The sequence below is a fragment of the Oncorhynchus mykiss genome, chromosome 7 (assembly GCF_013265735.2).
Source record: "Oncorhynchus mykiss isolate Arlee chromosome 7, USDA_OmykA_1.1, whole genome shotgun sequence".
NCBI classification, from domain to species: Eukaryota; Metazoa; Chordata; class Actinopteri; order Salmoniformes; family Salmonidae; genus Oncorhynchus; species Oncorhynchus mykiss.
The window spans coordinates 15,274,984-15,294,561 of record NC_048571.1 but is presented as its reverse complement, the minus strand read 5'-3'; the positions used below and the strand labels follow the sequence as shown (position 1 = coordinate 15,294,561).

At 44.6% G+C, this 19,578-nt stretch overlaps 1 protein-coding gene across 12 annotated transcripts in view; it reads left to right on the top strand.

Annotated features, from left to right (window-relative positions):
* The first annotated feature begins 1,596 nt into the window (after positions 1-1,596).
* The window catches only part of LOC110527385 (TRAF2 and NCK-interacting protein kinase), a 54,873-nt gene continuing 36,891 nt past the window's right edge, over positions 1,597-19,578 (top strand). For 7 of the 12 annotated variants that reach the window (XM_036982689.1, XM_036982686.1, XM_036982688.1 and 4 more), the window contains exons 1-2: positions 1,951-2,007; positions 5,969-6,034. In XM_036982689.1, the coding sequence (XP_036838584.1) occupies positions 1,951-2,007; positions 5,969-6,034 (123 nt within the window). Of the gene's footprint in view, positions 2,008-5,968; positions 6,035-19,578 lie in introns of all 12 variants that reach the window. The other 5 variants (XM_036982693.1, XM_036982692.1, XM_036982691.1 and 2 more) reach the window with 1 other exon arrangement.

Genomic DNA, 19,578 nt, shown 5'->3' with positions numbered 1-19,578 from the left:
ACCGGTACCCCCTGTATAGAGCCCCTCTATTGTTATTTACTACTGCTCTTTAATCATTTGTTATTCTTATTGTTATTCTTGTTATTCTTACTTTTAGGGATTTTCTTAAACTGCATTGTTGGTTAAGGGCTCGTAAGTAAGCCTTTCATTGTAAGGTTGTATTCCTGTTGTAGTTGGCACATGTGACATTTTAAATAAAAAAAAGTGATTTGATTTAATGGCATGAATGACTAATAGCTCCTAAGAAGTTATTGGGAAAACAAGATAAACCTGTCTGTAGATTTCTCACCTGGATGACTGGAGGCTTCTCTGGATGAGTACAAGATTAGCCCATCTTCAAACCGGCCACAATTCCTGGGGTTTCCATTCTGGGGTTTTCTTATCTGTGTAATCCTTTGGGGGATTTGAATCATGACAGTTTAACAGACAGTTCCGAGAGTATTTGACTGTAATCATTATAATGTAATAACTTAATTTATATATAATATAATATAAATGTTTGATTTTGTAAATGTTCAATTAACATGTCTTATTTTGGTATAGTGATACCGAAAGAGCCCAATTCCTTAGTTTCTCTGCATGTGTTGTTTTGGCTTAATCCTTATAATCCTGATCTCCGACCAAAACAGTTCCAGAGTATTTCTCTGTTATAGTGACAGGTCACGACAACACACCTCTACCCTGTTCTATTCTCAGGTAACATTTATACTCTGTTCTATTCTCAGGAATCATCTATGTTTTGTTCTATTCTTAGGAATCATTTCTACTCTGTTCTATTCTCAGGAATCATTTCTACTCCGTTCTATTCTCAGGAATCATCTTTGTTTTGTTCTATTCTTAAGGAATCATTTCTACTCTGTTCTATTCTCAGGAATCAACTATGTTTTGTTCTATTCTTAGAAATAATTTCTACTCTGTTCTATTCTCAGGAATAATTTCTACTCTGTTCTATTTAATACTTTCTACTCTATTGAATCATTTATATTCTGTTCTGTTGAAACATACCCATTCTGTTATATTCTAATGACAACATCTCTACTCTGTTCTATTCTCAGGAATAATCTATATTATATTGCCTTGAGCTCTCTGTTATAAAACACATTCTCAATGGGATAAAGGACAAATAAAACCAAACAAAAAGAACTAAATGGGCCGCATTGAATGAAACTTCTCTATTCTGAACGTCTGATTAGTTCCTGTACACAGCACTATGTTCATAATACAAACATACCTTCTAAAACATTTCAATATGAAAGAGTTGTGACCAAGTGTATGACGTCTACATGGATGTTATGTACGTACAACAAAGTCGATTGGCCCTTTTTCTACTCAAGTAGTTTGATACATTGCTATGTTTTTATTTAGAAATCCCTTTTACAAAAAGTCCCACTTTACATAACATCATTACTAAACTTTAGACAAACCAGTTACCACACCCCGGTGTCAGGGATGGCTTACTCTGGAAACTCCTTTGGTCTCTACCGAGTTCAAATAATTCAATTGGGCAATCCTCTGGAGTGGGCGTGGTTTACAGATTTGCCCCGCCCGCGGTGTCTTTGATTGACATTGCTCAAGAGCATCTGCAGCCAGCAAACCGTGAGTTCTCGCTCTGTCGGTTGAAGAGACATGGATTCGGTGCTGCTGCTGATCATGTTCATGTCCCATTATAGTCACACACCAGCATCTCTGCTCTAGCAGGCTTTTTTAACGTCGGTCACCTCTAAACCTACTGACAAACGGGGATATATTATATGCTCTCTTTTTTTATTTTCTCTCTCTTTCGGTCTCAGTCGCAATCTCTCGATCGCTTATCGGTGAGAAAGAGGTAGGCAGGCTTGTTTCCCCGTGGAAGAGGGCAGCCTATAGCGGGGGCCAAGGGCATTTACTCCGTGGTCTCGTTGTCTGGATGGTTTCTGATTCTGGTGATTTGTATAATATTTAATTTGAATCATGGCGACTGATTCCCCTGCCCGGAGTCTGGATGAGATCGACCTGTCTGCTCTACGGGTAAGATAAACCCGGGTCTACATCATGTATCTGTGTCAGTATCAGAGATGGCTACTACTCTCACTCTGTGTCTCTCTCTGTGTGTGTGATTGTGAGAGAGAGAGATACAACGCTTCTAAAATGGGTCAAATTCCCCATCCCTCCCTACAGCCACCAACATGGCAGACTGGCCTACCGATGTTTGTGCATGAGCGAAACATATCCGAATGTCGAATTGTGCAGGCCTATATAGCACTGTTCATAGCCTAATGGCAGGTGGTTATACAATGTAACACAACATATAAACATACTCAGTGGAAGAACGTCAACCAAGTGTTTCTCTTTCTGCTGATTTACTAAAGATTTAGCAAGGTAAACAATGATAGGTATGGCATGGCATGACAGCATAGCAGTGTAATCTGATGTCATGGGGGGAGGGGGGGGGAGGGGGGGGGGGGGTGCTTCGGTGGTCTCGGTTTTTAGGTCTGAATAGGTCGCTTTCATTGAGCCAGTCCGCGGTGGAATGTAGCCTAAACACACACGCACACACACACACAGAATGTTAATATGGGTCTACCAAAACAGCCTGATAGTTTTCATGGGCATTTACTGTATGTATACATTATACATTAAGGCATTCATGCATACTGTGTGTGTGTGTGTGTGTGTGTGTGCGTGTGTGCGTGCGTGAACAACAAATGTCACTCACTGTTAAACATTGGTAGAGAGAGTCCTCTACAAAGGATACTATTAAATAATCACTAAGTATCTATTTACATGTCATACTGTATATTGTCTATTTTACATTACCTTGATATATTGCATATGCCAATATGGTTATATGTTGGTATAACCATCAGTGTAGATGCTAAACTCTGCTAAGCCAGTAAGGCTAGTGGCTAGGCTACCTGTAGACTGTGTTGTCTGTGCACTCTTAGAAAAAATGGTTCCAAATGGGTTCTGCGGCTATCCCCATAGGAGAACCCTTTTTGTTTCCAGGTAGAACCCTTTTTGGTTGCAGGTATAACTGTGTTGGTTTCCATGTAGAACCCTGTGTGGAAAGGGTTCTACATGGAACCCCAAAGGGTTGTACCTGCAACCAAAAGTGATTATTCAAAGGGTTCTCCTATGTGGACAGCCAAAGAACCCTTTATGGTTCTAAATTGCAATTTATTTTCTAAGAGTGTAGACTGGGTCTGTAGGCTACTGTTACTGCACTCTCTGGTTATTTTGTGAACCCTGAGAAAAGACACACACACACACACATACACACACACACACACACTGCATGATGGATACACCTACTCTGCAAGATGCTGTGTGTGCGTTTGCATTTGTTTGTGTGTGTGTGTGGTCAGGTACTGTATATAGATATAAGCTATGACCCACAGACAGGTACACAGACTAGTATAAAGGATGATAGGCAGTGTTTTCATGTCATTCTAGAATCTCCATTACATAACAGAACTCACAATATGACATAGTACTGTACATATAGGGAGCCATTTGACATCCCGGGTTGCCAGATTGGGTTGGTGTCATGGTAAGGATGAGGACAGAGTCTGGGTTGACATTTTGGTAGAGGGCAGAGCTAGTCTATAGCTGAACTCTACAGTAGCATGATTAGGTTGCCAGGTTGGGCAGAGCCAGTCTAGCTGAGTTGTACAGTGGCCTATTGAGGTTGCCAGGTTGTGCAGAGCCAGTCTAGCTGAGCTGTACAGTGGCCTGTTCAGGTTGTGCAGAGCCAGTCTAGCTGAGCTGTACAGTGGCCTGTTCAGGTTGTGCAGAGCCAGTCTAGCTGAGCTGTACAGTGGCCTGTTCAGGTTGTGCAGAGCCAGTCTAGCTGAGCTGTACAGTGGCCTGTTCAGGTTGTGCAGAGCCAGTCTAGCTGAGATGTGCAGTGGCCTGTTCAGGTTGTGCAGAGCCAGTCTAGCTGAGCTGTACAGTGGCCTATTGAGGTTGCCAGGTTGTGCAGAGCCAGTCTAGCCGAGATGTACAGTGGCCTATTGAGGTTGCCAGGTTGGGCAGAGCCAGTCTAGCTGAGATGTACCGTGGCCTATTGAGGTTGCCAGGTTGGGCAGAGACAGTCTAGCTGAGCTGTGCAGTGGCCTGTGTGGATTACAGTTCTCCACCAGTCAGTCGCAGACATTAATCCACTGGTTAGTGGGTCACTGGCTAGACTGGCCTAGGAACCGCTGGACAGATGAGTGTGTGTGTGTGTGTTGGGAAATCCTGACTGAGAAGTGGTCAGAGAATTGGTGATACAGCACACCCACACGCACAGTCAGAAGCCAGGCAGTCAGCTGATGATATCAACAGACAACAGATCAGCAGGACAGCACTGACCACACACTCAGTCACACACACACACACACACACACACATAGGTGTAGGGTGAGGAGCTGATGAATGAGAGAGACAAAGAAAAAGGGGGAACGATGAAGGGAGAGAGAACTAGATGGAGAGTGAGAGAAAGAGAGAGATTGAGTGCCAGTTATGTCACAGATGACACCCTATCCTCCATTACTTTTGGCCAGAGCACTAGCCATTATATAGACACTCTCAACTTAAACCCACCTACGCCCCAGAACTGACCAACAAGCATATTATTCATGAACTATCTGGGTGTGTTGTACTCAAATGTCTCCTGAATGTCCCCTGAATGTGTCTGGGTGACCTAATTTCCCGCTGAGCCACAAGACCCCCTTATTCACACTCTTTCCGTAGACACACACACACACACACTTTTTAGAGCCATAGAGTTTGAAGAATGTATACAAGGCCTCACGAGGAGCTGAACAGAGAATAAGATTCATCAGCAGAGAGAGAACATTTGTGTGAGTCATCCGGTACAGTAGAGTCCTTCTCTCATGACAGTGGTTGTTTAGATAGGACCAGTTACAACGTGACTCCCATCATCCACTAACCTACTACAATCTAATCATCTCACACACAACCTGTGAGCCCATTCTGTTGTATTAAATAGTCATGATAACGGACACTTTTCTATCAGCTAGCCTGAGGATATGAATGAACTGGAGCAGCAACAACACTCTGTTAGACTCTGTACACACACACACACACACACACACACACTTAGACACACTTGATCACTAACTCTTGTGTGGGCTTGTTTAGAAGAGTGAGTGTTTCTGTGTTTCTCATGGTACCACAGTAGGTAAAGAAGGGAAGACGAGATGAGGAGATAGCTTGAGAGAGAACATAAAAGAGAGTAGAAGTGCCACAGTGGTGCTTATGTACTGCTGGAATGAGAGATGGAGGGAGAGACAGATGGAAAGAGAGTAAAACCACCACAGCCAAAAGGCTCAAGTCTGTTGGAATGAGAGAGCGATGGAGAGAGAGAGAGAATAAAAGAGAGTATGACAGTGCCATAGCATTTCTCAGAGACGGGCTGGAATGAGAGAGAACGAGAGAACTAAACTGTGAGAGCTACATATGTCTACTCAGGCTGGCTGGAGATGAATGGAGAGAGAGAGAAAGAGAGAGAGTTGGAGTGAGAGAAGAAAGTGTAAGAGAGTGAGGGCTACAGAGGGGGGAGTTGAATTCCAGCTATTGTTGGAATGCCTTAGCAACACAGCAAAGTGTGTGTGTGTGTCTGTCTGTGTGTGTATGTATGTAAGGTCACTGGGTTCTCTGCTGGGGTCTAGCGATTCCTCTTGTAAACTCTACTGTCTAGTAAGCTGATCGTTATGAAGCCACTTTAGCTAGCTATCGACAGTAGCAGTCTATTAGCATCAGCTAGCTTCAAGCTAACTGTCTGTAGCCTATCTCTGGGGGCTAGCATCAACCTAACTGTCTATGTTTTGGGGCTGGCATCAAACTAACTGTCTATATGTGCTAGCATCAAGATAACAGTCTGTATGTCTGGGGTGGGGACTAGCATCAAGCTAACACCTCTATAACTGCCAGCTTCGAGCTAAATGTCTGTTTGAACTGTGACTCCGAATCTGTCTCTCTTTAGGACCCAGCAGGCATCTTTGAGCTGGTGGAGTTGGTGGGCAATGGAACCTACGGACAGGTGTACAAGGTAAGACACACACTTCTTTCTCTCTGTCCTGGTCTCCCTCTCTCCCCCCTGGTCTCCCTCTCCCCCCCTATCTCTTATCAGTAGGAAACAGTCATTTGTATCTGACAAGATGCAGAGGGATGTATATTTCAGGACACAGGATATGACTGAGCGATTTCCCGTCTCTGCCTCTGTCAGGGGTTTATGTTTGATTGGCGTAATGGTGGCTCGGGGTCTCAGTTGCTCCAGTGTGAGCCCAAGTGTCACTGTCTTTTTTTACAAACCTCCTTTCCTCTCCTCTCCTTTCGTTTCCTCTCCTTTCTTTATCTGTCCTCTCCTCTCCCGTGAAGTCATTCCTTTATAGATGCACCTTTGAATATGTTGTTTCAACTGTGTTCATTAGGGATGGGAATTGCCAGGGACGATATGATATTATCACCATACTTAGGTGCCGATGCGATGTGTATTGCGATTCTCACGATTCTATATGTATTGTGATTCGATACTGTGATATTATTGTGATTCGATACTGTGATATTATTGCGATTCGATGTTCCAGACATATTGCTCACCATATGTCTGCTGCAGGGAGACGAGGGAGAGAGCCACGAGAGCCACCAAATCAAAGTCACCGAAATAAAAGTGCTGAAAACAAATTGGCTCCCAATGTAAAAATCAGATGGATAACAAGCTATGAAGGTAATATACAGGGTTTTTGGTGCAGGTACAGGTACAGCAAACTAGCACAAAAATAATGTTGCGATATTGTCCAAACGTTACAATCCCAAAATAATATCCTGATTATGTAACTGTATCAATATTTTTCCCCCGTCACTAGTGTTTATGTTTGTGTATAATGGACTAGTGTGTGTGTGAAGGTCATGTTGGAATGGGGAGTAGAGTTGTGCTCTGATTGGATAAACAAAAGAGGTCAGCTAGAGGTCAACACTGTTAGCCACAGATAAAGTTTGACAGCCTCTTCCGTATGTGTGTGTGTGTTTCTGTGCATTTGTGAGAGAAAATGCGCAAGAGAGGTGTTTCTGTGAGACTTGCATCTTGTGCATGTGTGTTTGTGTGTCTGCTTGTGTGTGTGGGGTGTGTGAGAGTTATGTGAGTTCAGTTATTGCTGACGATGCTCTCTGACTGAAAGTCACGCCTCATTTGCTGGATGACATTCAGCCTGTCTACTGTAATACACTATACACTACTAATACACTATAGCCATATAGGCCCACTGCAGTATACTGTAGTATATACTAACCCTAACCCTGTCTACTGTAATATACTATAGCCATATAGGCCCACTGCTGTACTGCAGTATACTGTAGTATATACTAACCCTGTCTACTGTAATACACTATAGCCATATAGGCCCACTGCTGTACTGCAGTATAATGTAGTATATACTAACCCTGTCTACTGCAGTGTGCTGTAGTATATACTAACCCTGTCTACTGCAGTATACTGTAATATATACTAACCCTGTCTACTGTAATACACTATAGCCATATAGGCCCACTGCTGTTCTGCAGTATAATGTAGTATATACTAACCCTGTCTACTGCAGTATACTGTAGGATATACTAACCCTGTCTACTGTAATACACAATAGCCTTATAGGCCCACTGCTGTACTGCAGTATACTGTAGTATATACTAACCCTGTCTACTGCAGTATACTGTAGTATATACTAACCCTGTCTACTGCAGTATACTGTAGTATATACTAACCCTGTCTACTGTAATACACTATAGCCATATAGGCCCACTGCTGTACTGCAGTATAATGTAGTATATACTAACCCTGTCTACTGCAGTATACTGTAGTATATACTAACCCTGTCTACTGTAATACACTATAGCCATATGGGCCCACTGCTGTACTGCAGTATACTGTAGTATATACTAACCCTGTCTACTGCAGTATACTGTAATACACTATAGCCATATAGGCCCACTGCTGTACGGCAGTATAATGTAGTATATACTAACCCTGTCTACTGCAGTATACTGTAGTATATACTAACCCTGTCTACTGTAATACACTATAGCCATATGGGCCCACTGCTGTACTGCAGTATACTGTAGTATATACTAACCCTGTCTACTGCAGTATATACTAACCCTAACCCTGTCTACTGTAATACACTATAGCCATATAGGCCCACTGCTGTACTGCAGTATATTGTAGTATATACTAACCCTGTCTACTGCAGTATACTGTAGTATATACTAACCCTGTCTACTGCAGTATACAGTAATATATACTAACCCTAACCCTGTCTACTGTAATACACTAAAGCCATATAGGCCCACTGCTGTACTGCAGTATACTGTAGTATATACTAACCCTGTGTACTGCAGTATACTGTAGTATATGTTAACACTGTCTACTGCAGTATACTGTAGTATATACTAACCCTGTCTACTGCAGTATACTGTAGTATATACTAAACCTGTCTACTGCAGTATACTGTAGTGTATACTGCAGTAAACTGTAGTATATACTAACCCTGTCTACTGCAGTATACTGTAGTATATACTAACCCTGTCTACTGTAGTATATACTAACCCTGTCTACTGCAGTACACTGTAGTATATACTAACCCTGTCTACTGCAGTATACTGTAGTATATACTAAACCTGTCTACTGCAGTATACTGTAGTGTATACTGCAGTAAACTGTAGTATATACTAACCTTGTCTACTGCAGTATACTGTAGTATATACTAACCCTGTCTACTGCAGTATACTGTAGTATATACTAACCCTGTCTACTGCAGCATACTGTAGTATATACTAACCCTGTCTACCACAGTATACTGTAGTATATACTAAACCTGTCTACTGCAGTATACTGTAGCTGTATCTTTTGACCCCAGTGGAGAGGATCAAAAGTTCCCTGACAACATGAAATAGTGCCTTCACACAGACAGTGTGGTGAAGAAGGCGCAACCGCAGAGCTCTCCAGAGGGTGTTGCGATCTGCCCAACGCATCACCGGGGGCACACAGCACTGGTTGGGTATAATGTGTATATTTATGTTGTGTGTATATACAGGGCGCATTTGTAAAAGAGTCCAAGGTCTCTATAACCTTAACCCTTTAAATGTAACGTTAACCCCTCACCTAGCTAATGTTAGCAACAACAAATTGGAATTTGTAACATATAGTACGAATTGCAACTCGAAACTTATCGGACGAATTGTAAATCGTAACATATCATACGAAATGGATGTGTAGGGCGTGAGATGTGACTGAAATGTTGCGTGTGGGGAGAAAGCAACGACTGAGAGCGATAAAGGGTGGAGGAGGAGGCTTGGCTTGAAGCGCTGGGCTTCTTGTTATGACATGTGTTATCTGGATTAGGCTAAGATAATTATACCTACGGAGGAGAGGCTTCTATCAAGGAACTTTAAATGTCCCTTGAACATTCAAAGGCACACTTCCTGCCCTCCAGGACGTCTACAGTACCGGGTGTCACAGGAAGGCCTAGAAGATCATCAAAACCTCAACCACCCGAGCCACGGCCTGTTCACCCCACAACCATCTATTCAAATCAAATCAAAGTTTATTTGTCACGTGCACCGAATACAACAGGTTTAAACCTTACAGTGAAATGCTGACTTACAGGCTCTAACCAATGGTGCCAAAAAAAGGTGTGTGTGTGTAGGTAAGTAAAGAAATAAAACAACAGTAAAAATGCATTTGAAATAAGAGTAGCAAGGCTATATACAGACACCTGTTAGTCAGACTTATTGAGGTAGTATGTACATGTAGGTATCGTTAAAGTGACTATGCATATATGATGAACAGAGAGTAGCAGAAGCGTAAAAGTGGGGTTGGCGGGTGGAGGGTGGCGGGACACAATGCAGATAGCTTGGTTAGCCAATGTGCGGGAGCACTGGTTGGTCGGGCCAATTTAGGTCGTATGTTCATGAATATATAGTTAAAGTGACTAAGCATATAAGATAAACAGAGAGTAGTAGCAGCAGCGTAAAAGAGGGGGAGGGGGGGCACACAATGCATATAGTCTGTGGTTAAAAACTTTTGAGAAGCCTTTTTGTCCTAGACTTGGCACTCCGGTACCGCTTGCCATGCGGTAGTAGAGAGAACAGTCTATGACTGGGGTGGCTGGGGTCTTTGACAATTTTTAGGGCCTTCCTCTGACACCGCCTGGTGTAGAAGTCCTGGATGGCAGGCAGCTTTGCCCCAGTCATGTACTGGGTCATACGCACTACCTTCTGAAGTGCCTTGCGGTCGGAGGCCCGAGCAATTGCTGTACCAGGCAGTGATGCAACCGGTCAGGATGCTCTCGATGTTGCAGCTGTAGAAACTTTTGAGGATCTCAGGACCCATGCCAAATCTTTTTAGTTTCCTTAGGGGGAATAGGCTTTGTCGTGCCCTCTTCACGACTGTGTTGGTGTGTTTGGACCAATCTAGTTTGATGTTGATGTGGACACCAAGGAATTTGAAGCTCTCAACCTGCTCCACTACAGCTCCGTCGATGAGAATGGGGACGTGCTCGGGCTCCTTTTCCTGTAGTCCACAATCATCTCCGTAGTCTTGGTTACATCTAGAAGGCGGAGACAGTACAGGCACTTCCAAGCTGGGACAAAGAGACTGAGAAACCTCTTCTATCTCCAGGCCATGAGACTTTTAAACAGTCACCACTAACCGGCCTCCGCCCAGCACCCTGCCCTGACACTTAGTCACGGTACTTCACCCTACACCTTAGTTTTGCCTTATGTACATAGACATGGAACACTAGTCACTTGGATTATGTTTACCTACTGTTTTACCCACTTCATACAGTGGGGCAAAAAAGTATTTAGTCAGCCACCAATTGTGCAAGTTCTCCCACTTAAAAAGATGAGAGAGGCCAGTAATTTTCATCATAGGTACACTTCAACTATGACTATGACAGAGAAAAAAAATCCAGAAAATCACAGGATTTTTTATGAATTTATTTGAAAATTATGGTGGAAAATAAGTTAACTGTTAACTGTAATGTAGTGTAGTTCATCTCTTTCTATTTAACCTGTAGTGTAGTTCATCTCTTTCTAACTGAACCTGTTAACTGTAATGTAGTGTAGTTCATCTCTTTCTAACTGAACCTGTTAACTGTAATGTAGTGTAGTTCATCTCTTTCTATTTAACCTGTAGTGTAGTTCATCTCTTTCTATTTAACCTGTAGTGTAGTTCATCTCTTTCTAACTGAACCTGTTAACTGTAATGTAGTGTAGTTCATCTCTTTATAACTGAACCTGTTAACTGTAATGTAGTGTAGTTCATCTCTTTCTAACTGAACCTGTTAACTGTAATGTAGTGTAGTTCATCTCTTTCTAACTGAACCTGTTAACTGTAATGTAGTGTAGTTCATCTCTTTCTAACTGAACCTGTTAACTGTAATGTAGTGTAGTTCATCTCTTTCTATTTAACCTGTAGTGTAGTTCATCTCTTTCTAACTGAACCTGTTAACTGTAATGTAGTGTAGTTCATCTCTTTCTAACTGAACCTGTTAACTGTAATGTAGTGTAGTTCATCTCTTTCTATTTAACCTGTAGTGTAGTTCATCTCTTTCTAACTGAACCTGTTAACTGTAATGTAGTGTAGTTCATCTCTTTCTAACTGAACCTGTTAACTGTAATGTAGTGTAGTTCATCTCTTTCTAACTGAACCTGTTAACTGTAATGTAGTGTAGTTCATCTCTTTATAACTGAACCTGTTAACTGTAATGTAGTGTAGTTCATCTCTTTCTAACTGAACCTGTTAACTGTAATGTAGTGTAGTTCATCTCTTTCTATTTAACCTGTAGTGTAGTTCATCTCTTTCTAACTGAACCTGTTAACTGTAATGTAGTGTAGTTCATCTCTTTCTAACTGAACCTGTTAACTGTAATGTAGTGTAGTTCATCTCTTTCTATTTAACCTGTAGTGTAGTTCATCTCTTTCTATTTAACCTGTAGTGTAGTTCATCTCTTTCTATTTAACCTGTAGTGTAGTTCATCTCTTTCTAACTGAACCTGTTAACTGTAATGTAGTGTAGTTCATCTCTTTCTAACTGAACCTGTTAACTGTAATGTAGTGTAGTTCATCTCTTTATAACTGAACCTGTTAACTGTAATGTAGTGTAGTTAATCTCTTTCTAACTGAACCTGTTAACTGTAATGTAGTGTAGTTAATCTCTTTCTAACTGAACCTGTTAACTGTAATGTAGTGTAGTTCATCTCTTTATAACTGAACCTGTTAACTGTAATGTAGTGTAGTTCATCTCTTTCTAACTGAACCTGTTAACTGTAATGTAGTGTAGTTCATCTCTTTCTAACTGAACCTGTTAACTGTAATGTAGTTCATCTCTTTCTAACTGAACCTGTTAACTGTAATGTAGTGTAGTTCATCTCTTTCTAATTGAACCTGTTAACTGTAATGTAGTGTAGTTCATCTCTTTCTAACTGAACCTGTTAACTGTAATGTAGTGTAGTTCATCTCTTCCTAACTGAACCTGTTAACTGTAATGTAGTGTAGTCTCTTGTTTCTTCTTCTCCCTTGGTATCCAAGATCCATCAACACTCCCTCTTTCCACCTCTCTCTCTGTTATTCTCTCTCTCCCTTGCAAACTAAGGTGATTTTGGGAATCCATCCATCTATGCCTCTCTTTCTCTCTCTCTCTCTCTCTCTCTCTCTCTCTCTCTCTCTCTCTCTCTCTGTCCTCCATTCTGCATGCAGTTCTTATCAATATATAATGACATTTTCCCGTCATGTATTTTGTGTGTGTGTGTAAATCTGTCCCTACATTTCTCTGTTCCATATGAAAAGCCTTAATGGCCCATGTGTGCGGGTTGTGTGTGTGTGTGTGTGTACCCTTAGAGCTGATAAAAGATCCAGAAATAGAACATACTCTTTTCATCGTTTCCCCTCTCTCTCTTTTCATCGTTCCCCCTCTCTCTCTTTTCATCGTTCCCCCTCTCTCTTTTTTCATCGTTCCCCCTCTCTCTCTTTTCATCGTTCCCCCTCTCTTTTCATCGTTCCCCCTCTCTCTTTTCATCGTTCCCCCTCTCTCTCTTTTCATCGTTCCCCCTCTCTCTCTTTTCATCGTTCCCCCTCTCTTTTCATCGTTCCCCCTCTCTCTCTTTTCATCGTTCCCCCTCTCTCTCTTTTCATCGTTCCCCCTCTCTCTCTTTTCATCGTTCCCCCTCTCTCTCTTTTCATCGTTCCCCCTCTCTCTCTTTTCATCGTTCCCCCTCTCTCTCTTTTCATCGTTCCCCCTCTCTCTCTTTTCATCGTTCCCATCTCTCTCTTTTCATCGTTCCCATCTCTCTCTTTTCATCGTTCCCCATCTCTCTCTTTTCATCGTTCCCCCGCTCTCTCTTTTCATCGTTCCCTCTCTCTCTCTTTTCATCGTTCCCCCGCTCTCTCTTTTCATCGTTCCCTCTCTCTCTCTTTTCATCGTTCCCCCTCTCTCTCTTTTCATCGTTCCCCCTCTCTCTCTTTTCATCGTTCCCCCTCTCTCTCTTTTCATCGTTCCCCCTCTCTCTCTTTTCATCGTTCCCCCTCTCTCTCTTTTCATCGTTCCCCCTCTCTCTCTTTTCATCGTTCCCATCTCTCTCTTTTCATCGTTCCCCATCTCTCTCTTTTCATCGTTCCCCCGCTCTCTCTTTTCATCGTTCCCTCTCTCTCTCTTTTCATCGTTCCCCCTCTCTCTTTTCATCGTTCCCCCTCTCTCTCTTTTCATCGTTCCCCCTCTCTCTTTTCATCGTTCCCCCTCTCTCTTTTCATCGTTCCCCTCTCTCTCTTTTCATCGTTCCCCCTCTCTCTCTTTTCATCGTTCCCCCTCTCTCTCTTTTCATCGTTCCCATCTCTCTCTTTTCATCGTTCCCCCGCTCTCTCTTTTCATCGTTCCCTCTCTCTCTCTTTTCATCGTTCCCCCTCTCTCGTTTCATCGTTCCCCCTCTCTCTCTTTTCATCGTTCCCCCTCTCTCTTTTCATCGTTCCCCCTCTCTCTTTTCATCGTTCCCCTCTCTCTCTTTTCATCGTTCCCCCTCTCTCTCTTTTCATCGTTCCCCCGCTCTCTCTTCATCGTTCCCCCGCTCTCTCTTTTCATCGTTCCCTCTCTCTCTCTTTTCATCGTTCCCCCTCTCTCTTTTCATCGTTCCCCCTCTCTTTTCATCGTTCCCCCTCTCTCTTTTCATCGTTCCCCCTCTCTCTTTTCATCGTTACCCTCTCTCTCTTTTCATCGTTCCCCCTCTCTCTTTTCATCGTTCCCCCTCTCTCTCTTTTCATCGTTCCCTCTCTCTCTCTTTTCATCGTTCCCTCTCTCTCTCTTTTCATCGTTCCCTCTCTCTCTTTTCATCGTTCCCTCTCTCTCTTTTCATCGTCCCCCCTCTCTCTTTTCATCGTTCCCCCCTCTCTCTTTTCATCGTTCCCCCCTCTCTCTTTTTATCGTTCCCCCCTCTCTCTTTTCATCATTCCCCCTCTCACTCTTTTCATCGTTCCCCCTCTCTCTTTTCATCGTTTTCTCTCTCTCTCTTTTCATCGTTCCCCTCTCTCTTTTCATCGTTCCCCCTCTCTCTTTTCATCGTTCCCCTTCTCTCTCTTTTCATCGTTCCCCCCTCTCTCTTTTCATCGTTCCCCCCTCTCTCTTTTTATCGTTCCCCCCTCTCTCTTTTCATCGTTCCCCCTCTCACTCTTTTCATCGTTCCCCCTCTCTCTTTTCATCGTTTTCTCTCTCTCTCTTTTCATCGTTCCCTTTCTCTCTCTTTTCATCGTTCCCCTCTCTCTCTTTTCATCGTTCCCCCTCTCTCTTTTCATCGTTCCCCCTCTCTCTTTTCATCGTTCCCCCTCTCTCTTTTCATCGTTCCCCCTCTCTCTTTTCATCGTTCCCCCTCTCTCTTTTCATCGTTCCCCCTCTCTCTTTTCATCGTTACCCTCTCTCTCTTTTCATCGTTCCCCCTCTCTCTTTTCATCGTTCCCCCTCTCTCTCTTTTCATCGTTCCCTCTCTCTCTCTTTTCATCGTTCCCTCTCTCTCTCTTTTCATCGTTCCCTCTCTCTCTCTTTTCATCGTTCCCTCTCTCTCTTTTCATCGTTCCCCCTCTCTCTTTTCATCGTTCCCCTCTCTCTTTTCATCATTCCCCCTCTCTCTTTTCATCGTTCCCCTTCTCTCTCTTTTCATCGTTCCCCCCTCTCTCTTTTCATCGTTCCCCCTCTCTCTTTTCATCGTTCCCCCCTCTCTCTTTTTATCGTTCCCCCCTCTCTCTTTTCATCATTCCCCCTCTCACTCTTTTCATCGTTCCCCCTCTCTCTTTTCATCGTTTTCTCTCTCTCTCTTTTCATCGTTCCCCTCTCTCTTTTCATCGTTCCCCCTCTCTCTTTTCATCGTTCCCCTTCTCTCTCTTTTCATCGTTCCCCCCTCTCTCTTTTTATCGTTCCCCCCTCTCTCTTTTTATCGTTCCCCCCTCTCTCTTTTCATCATTCCCCCTCTCACTCTTTTCATCGTTCCCCCTCTCTCTTTTCATCGTTTTCTCTCTCTCTCTTTTCATCGTTCCCTTTCTCTCTCTTTTCATCGTTCCCCCCTCTCTCTTTTCATCGTTCCCCCCTCTCTCTTTTCATCATTCCCCCCTCACTCTTTTCATCGTTCCCCCTCTCACTCTTTTCATCGTTCCCCCTCTCACTCTTTTCATCGTTCCCCCTCTCACTCTTTTCATCGTTCCCCCTCTCACTCTTTTCATCGTTCCCCCTCTCACTCTTTTCATCGTTCCCCCTCTCACTCTTTTCATCGTTCCCCCTCTCTCTTTTCATCGTTTTCTCTCTCTTTTCAACGTTCCCCCTCTCTCTTTTAATTGTTCCCCCTCTCTCTCTCTTCATCGTTCTCCCTCTCACTCTTTTCATTGTTCCCCCTCTCACTCTTTTCATCGTTTTCTCTCTCTTTTCATCGTTCCCCCTCTCACTCTTTTCATCGTTCCCCCTCTCACTCTTTTCATCGTTCCCCCTCTCACTCTTTTCATCGTTCCCCCTCTCACTCTTTTCATTGTTCCCCCTCTCACTCTTTTCATCGTTTTCTCTCTCTTTTCATCGTTCCCCCTCTCTCTTTTCATCGTTTTCTCTCTCTTTTCAACGTTCCCCCTCTCTCTTTTCATTGTTCCCCCTCTCTCTCTCTTAATCGTTCTCCCTCTCTCTCTTTTCAACGTTCCCCCTCTCTCTCTTTTCATCGTTTTCCCTCTCTTTTCATCGTTTTCCCTCTCTTTTCATCATTCCTCTCTCTCTCTTTTCATCGTTCCCCTTCTCTCTCTTTTCATCGTTCCCCTTCTCTCTCTTTTCATCATTCCCCCCTCTCTCTTTTCATCATTCCCCCCTCTCTCTTTTCATCATTCCCCCCTCTCTCTTTTCATCATTCCCCCCTCTCTCTTTTCATCATTCCCCCCCTCTCTCTTTTCATCATTCCCCCCCTCTCTCTTTTCATCATTCCCCCCTCTCTCTTTTCATCATTCCCCCCCTCTCTCTTTTCATCATTCCCCCCTCTCTCTTTTCATCATTCCCCCCTCTCTCTTTTCATCATTCCCCCCCTCTCTCTTTTCATCATTCCCCCCCCTCTCTCTGTTCATCATTCCCCCCCTCTCTCTTTTCATCATTCCCCCCCCCCTCTCTCTTTTCATCATTCCCCCCCCCCTCTCTCTTTTCATCGTTCCCCCCCCTCTCTCTTTTCATCGTTCCCCCCCCCTCTCTCTTTTCATCGTTCCCCCCCCTCTCTCTTTTCATCATTCCCCCCCCTCTCTCTTTTCATCATTCCCCCCCCCTCTCTCTTTTCATCATTCCCCCCCTCTCTCTTTTCATCATTCCCCCCCCTCTCTCTTTTCATCATTCCCCCCCTCTCTCTTTTCATCATCTCCCCCCTCTCTCTTTTCATCATTCCCCCCCTCTCTCTTTTCATCGTTCCCCCTCTCTCTCTTTTCATCGTTCTCACTCTTTTCATCGTTCCCCTTCTCTCTCTTTTCATCGTCTTCTCTCTCTTTTCAACGTTTTCTCTCTTTTCAACGTTCCCCCTCTCTCTCTTTTCAACGTTCCCCCTCTCTCTCTTTTCATCGTTTTCCCTCTCTTTTCATCGTTCCCCCTCTCTCTCTTTTCATCGTTCCCCCTCTCTCTCTTTTCATCGTTCCCCCTCTCTCTCTTTTCAACGTTCCCCCTTGCTTGAGAATATTTGAAGGTGGCTATGGGAGTTTTTATTTTCTACTGTAAACTCAGACTGCCTAAGTTGAGACCCGGTCGGGCACAGAGAACACTACTGTAAACTCTGACTGCCTAAGGTGAGACCCGGTCGGGCACAGAGAACACTACTGTAAACTCTGACTGCCTAAGGTGAGACCCGGGTCGGGCACAGAGAACACTACTGTAAACTCCGACTGCCTAAGGTGAGACCCGGTCGGGCACAGAGAACACTACTGTAAACTCCGACTGCCTAAGGTGAGACCCGGGTCGGGCACAGAGAACACTACTGTAAACTCTGACTGCTTAAGGTGAGACCCGGGTCGGGCACAGAGAACACTACTGTAAACTCTGACTGCCTAAGGTGAGACCCGGGTCGGGCACAGAGAACACTACTGATGGATTGATGTGTTGATTGACCACATCAGTTTGTGTCAATACCACTATTTAAAAATAGAAGACACACGACACTTTAGAGTATGATTCACACACGCACGCAAGCACGTGTAGAGTGATGTGTGTGTGTAGTACAGTGTGTAATACAGTGTGTACATGACGTGCTTGTGGTTTGTGCATCGCTGACCGTTATTGGTCAATAAAACAGACCTGGAGTGGAAATTGTGTTATTAGGGAAAAGGGGCGGGTCTTAATCAAATGTAGATGAGAATGGGATTTTTAGCCGTGGGAAGAACACCACTCCTTTACCTAATCTCACTTGTCCTCTACGGCTCTCTTTCCCCTCTCTCTCCCACCCACCCTCCCCGCTCTCTCTCCCTCCCCCTTCCTTTTCTGTGGAAAAACTTTAAAGATAGTTATCTCTTCACCTACCATGAGTCATGTTGCTAACGACACACAAACCCACAATCTTGCACACACACACACTTGGCAGTGTGTTCATTAGGCCACTCCTCCCCCGAGGCTACACGCTCCACTTACCCACAATGCACCCCTCACCCACCCAGACCTCCCTGGGTCAATTAGCCTGATATCAATAATGACTTCAGTGTGAGAGAGAGAGACAGGATTGGGGATGTCTCTCCTTAGCCTCCTCTCATTAGACTCTTCTCATTAGCCTCCTCTCATTAGCCTCCTCTCCGCTCCCCTCTCCTTTCCTTAGCCTCCTCTCCTTAGCCTCCTCTCATTAGCCTCCGCACCTCTCTCCTCTCCTTAGCCTCCTCTCCTTAGCCTCCGCTCCCCTCTCCTTTCCTTAGCCTCCTCTCCTTAGCCTCCGCTCCCTTCTCCTTTCCTTAGCCTCCTCTCATTAGCCTTCTCTCCTCTCCTTAGCCTCCTCTCATTAGCCTCCTCTCATTAGCCTCCTCTCCTTAGCCTCCTTTCCTTAGCCTCCTCTCATTAGTCTCCGCTCCCCTCTTCTTTCCTTAGCCTCCTCTCCTTAGCCTCCTCTCCTTAACCTCCGCTCCCCTCTCCTTTCCTTAGCCTCGTCTCCTTAGCCTCGTCTCCTTAGCCTCGTCTCCTTAGCCTCGTCTCCTTAGCCTCCTCTCCTTAGCCTCCTCTCCTTAACCTCCGCTCCCCTCTCCTTTCCTTAGCCTCCTCTCCTTAGCCACCTCCTCTCCTTAACCTCCGCTCCCCTCTCCTTTCCTTAGCCTCCTCTCATCAGCCTTCTCTCCTCTCCTTAGCCTCCTCTCATTAGCCTCCTCTCATTAGCCTCCTCTCCTTAGCCTCCTTTCCTTAGCCTCCTCTCATTAGTCTCCGCTCCCCTCTCCTCTCCTTAGCCTCCTCTCCTTAGCCTCCTCTCCTTAGCCTCCTCTCCTTAGCCTCCTCACCCCTCTCCTTTCCTTAGCCTCCTCTCCTTAGCCTCCTCACCCCTCTCCTTTCCTTAGCCTCCTCTCCTTAGCCTCTGCTCCTCTCTCCTTTGCTTAGCCTCCTCTCATTAGCCTCCGGTCCCCTCTTCTTTCCTTAGCCTCCTCTCCTTAGTCTCCGCTCCCCTCTCCTTTCCTTAGCCTCTTCTCCTTAGCCTCCTCTCCTTAACCTCCGCTCCCCTCTCCTTTCCTTAGCCTCCTCTCCTTAGCCACCTCTCCTTAGCCTCCTCTCCTTAACCTCCGCTCCCCTCTCCTTTCCTTAGCCTCCTCTCATCAGCCTTCTCTCCTCTCCTTAGCCTCCTCTCATTAGCCTCCTCTCATTAGCCTCCTCTCCTTAGCCTCCTTTCCTTAGCCTCCTCTCATTAGTCTCCGCTCCCCTCTCCTCTCCTTAGCCTCCTCTCCTTAGCCTCCTCTCCTTAGCCTCCTCACCCCTCTCCTTTCCTTAGCCTCCTCTCCTTAGCCTCTGCTCCTCTCTCCTTTGCTTAGCCTCCTCTCATTAGCCTCCGGTCCCCTCTTCTTTCCTTAGCCTCCTCTCCTTAGTCTCCGCTCCCC